The 3,223-nt window shown below is 45.4% G+C and overlaps 1 protein-coding gene across 5 annotated transcripts in view; it reads left to right on the top strand.

Annotated features, from left to right (window-relative positions):
- Positions 1 to 2,849, top strand: part of Cdkl4 (cyclin dependent kinase like 4) — a 52,713-nt gene extending 49,864 nt beyond the window's left edge. For 3 of the 5 annotated variants that reach the window (XM_029470845.1, XM_029470846.1, XM_029470844.1), the window contains exon 10: positions 1,004 to 2,820. In XM_029470845.1, the coding sequence (XP_029326705.1) occupies positions 1,004 to 1,105 (102 nt within the window). In that variant the 3' untranslated portion in view covers positions 1,106 to 2,820. Of the gene's footprint in view, positions 1 to 1,003 lie in introns of all 5 variants that reach the window. The other 2 variants (XM_021149253.2, XM_021149252.2) reach the window with 1 other exon arrangement.
- Positions 2,850 to 3,223: the final 374 nt, after the last annotated feature.

Genomic DNA, 3,223 nt, shown 5'->3' with positions numbered 1-3,223 from the left:
TCACTTTGTAGACCAGGCTGGCCTCGAACTCAGAAATCCGCCTGCCTCTGCCTCCCAAGTGCTGGGATTAAAGGCGTGCGCCACCACGCCCGGCTCCAACTTGTGTTCTTTAAGGGAATTATTTATGTTCTTCTTAAAGTCCTCTATTATCATCATGAGATGTGATTTTAAATCAGAGTCTTGCTTCCAGTGTGTTGGGGTATCCAGGGCTTGCTGTGGTGGGAGAACTAGGTTCTAATGATGCCAAGTAGCCTTGGTTTCTGTTGTTTATATTCTTGTTCTTGACTCTTGCCATCTGTGTATCTCTGATGTTAGCTGGTCTTGCTGTCTCTGACTGTGGCTCTTCCCTCCTGTAATCCTGTGTGTCAGCACTCCTGGGAGACCAGCTCTCTCTGGGGGGAATTTGAGTATGGAGAGCTGTGGCACAGGGTCAGCTCTGGGGTGCAGACAGAAACCTTAAGGATCCTGTCCCCAGCTGTTCCTTGGTTCCTTGTGTCCTGATGGCTTTGCGAGGGTCCCTCTTGGGCCAGATATTTGAGCAGAAGTGGTGGTCTTACCTGTGCCCTCAGGTTTGTGGGCACTCTTGGGAGACCAGCTCTCTCAGGGAGGAATTTGGATACGGCGAGCTGTGGCACATGATCAGCTCCGGGGCACAGACGTTGAAGGATCCTGTCCCAAGCTGCTCCTTGGTTCCTATGTCCTGAGGGCTCCAGGCAGGTCCCTCGGAGCAGAAGTGGTGGTCCTGCCCGTGCTCTCAGGAGTGTCAGCACTCCTGGGAGACCAGCTCTCTCCCGGTGCGATTTGGGTATGGAGAGCTGTAGGACAGGAACATGCTCAGATGGAAACTGGAAGCAAGCATAATTTTAAAATTGGTGACTTTTGACATCTTCGAGCTGTGTATGTGTTTTTTTTTCCCCCGTCGTTATTTTAACACTTTTAACCCAAGTGGTGCCTATGGCTGTGGTTTTCATTTTACTCTCTCATATTTGTCTTGTTCTGTTAGAATCAACTGCTGCCTCTTATCCCTGGAAGCCACATCTCCCCCACACCTGAAGGAAGAAGACAAGTCGTCCAGTTAAAATTCGATCATCTTCCAAACATTTAGGGAACTCATTCTTCCCAGCACATTCTTTTAATATGTCTACATATGAATAAGACAGGAATCCTCAGCGTCTTAAGTGCAGTGAGCGATGTGAACGCCAGGGCACCTCTAATCACCACGGGCTCCTCCCCTGTGCTTTTTCCACGCCAGCTCCATCTCCTATAACATTCTCTTTAAACGTTGCAGTGTCAAAATGGCACATCCGAAAGATGCTTCCAGTTTCACCGGAGCGGGGCTTCTTAGGCAATCGGTACTGCGCATCTGTGGACTTAACGCTTCGATCTAGGGAAAGATTTCCACGTAGCCGTCTCACTTCAGCGGACCAGCCGCGACCTGAAGCAAACCCAGATCTGCTGGCTGCTGTTTGTGGAGGGGATGGCCCTGAGCCCCCTCACTGGAGTTTCTTCTCCGTGCAGCCGGGTCTTACTTTTAGACTGCATTTGGGTTGTTGCAGCATGGCGATCGTGAAAGGTGGTCGAGGTTTACCCCTTGACTCCACAGCAGATGCTAGTCTCCTCCTCGTGAGGAGCCGACAAGTCTGCTTCTAAAACAAGCTAGAGAAAATTCCGAACGTGACCAGTTAGTGGACAGACTACAAGGAATCGACCACCATACCACAGTAACGCCCCTGAATCCCTGGCTGCCCACCCACTCTAAGGCTATCCTGGTTCACCATGGTTTTTCTTTCTTTTCTTCTTTTTAAATCTATTTGTACATATGAGAAAGAGGAAGAGGGGCGAGAGAAAACTCGGGTGTGAAAGTCAAAGGACAAGCAGGAGGCCAGCCTAAGCGACATAGCAAGGCCTTTTCTCCACACCCACTCTCTAAGGTTGCTTAAACCCAAGTCCCTGCTGCTGACTGTATAAATTATGAATAATTCCTACATATGTAGGACACCATTGTGGTCATTGTTGAAATATCTAAGGATCCTGGTAGAAGCAGACGTGTTCTAAATGTTCTCCACGCTGGCGAGTATCTTGGTATTTCATTTCTGACCTCATCACAGTTAGATTAACACATCAAAGGATGAGTATGTATCACTCTGCATCTTAGAATTCTACCTGTTTTAGCTATGTTAAACCTTGTGAAAGGGCGGGGCCATAACTGAACCTGTGGAGTTCTTGCCTGTGTGCAGGAAACCCTCTGGTTTTGTCTCCAGCATGGAAGAAAACAGCTGTAGTCACACCACACCTACCTGAAAGCAGAAATTCAAAGTCACTGTCCTTGACTACATATGAAGTCCAAGGCCACGCTGGGCTATACTTCTCCAGGCAAGAAGGTCCGTGTTTGTATGAAGAGGCAGGAAAGGAGAGTCCAAGGTCAAGGCCAGCCAAGGCTGCATAGTGAGTTGAGGCTCTTCAGCAAAAGAAAAGCAAACTAATAGGAGTTGTTGACGGCAGTCACTGGCCATTTCTCTAAATATCATTCAGCTGAAGAGAAGGCTTAGTTTAGTTTAGAATGCATTAATGTAGAAGCTGGGCTATTTCAGATCATTTGAAATTGTAGCTATTGTTAATTAGCACTTAATAACTAGCATTATGGTTGTCTTAAACTATTAGAGTTTACTACAAAGACGTTTTGATTGAATTATATTAAACATATAATATTTTGATTTAAAAAATTTAACTTAAGATGTTTAGGAAAGCTATTTAAAGATTAAACATTTTTGTGACTGTATATTTGTGTATATACCTTGGTTGTTCTTTAAATTATTTTAATAAAAGCCAGAAACATTTCTGTCTCCTAACTTTTATTCAAATCAATGATTAGGGGGAACGCCAGGGCCAAAAAGTGGGAGTGGGTGGGAGGGTATGGGGGACTTTTTGGGATAGCATTGGAAATGTAAATGAGGAAAATACCTAATAAAAATATTTTTAAAAAATCAATGATTAGTCTATTATCTAATGCTTCATACTTAACTGAGAAAAATTGTTCTCTCTCTTGTGATTTTCACCTTGTGTTTCCAACAGGTTGCAATATCTGAACAGCTGACTCAGCAAACTGCTCTTGAGGGGATTTTTGTGTGTGTGTGTGTGGTTTTTCTAGACAGGGTTTCTCTGTGTAGCCCTGGCTGTCCTGGAACTCACTTTGTAGACCAGGCTGGCCTCGAACTCAGAAATC

The sequence above is a fragment of the Mus caroli genome, chromosome 17 (genome assembly GCF_900094665.2).
Source record: "Mus caroli chromosome 17, CAROLI_EIJ_v1.1, whole genome shotgun sequence".
Taxonomy (NCBI): domain Eukaryota; kingdom Metazoa; phylum Chordata; class Mammalia; order Rodentia; family Muridae; genus Mus; species Mus caroli.
This window is presented reverse-complemented; position numbering and strand designations above follow the sequence as displayed.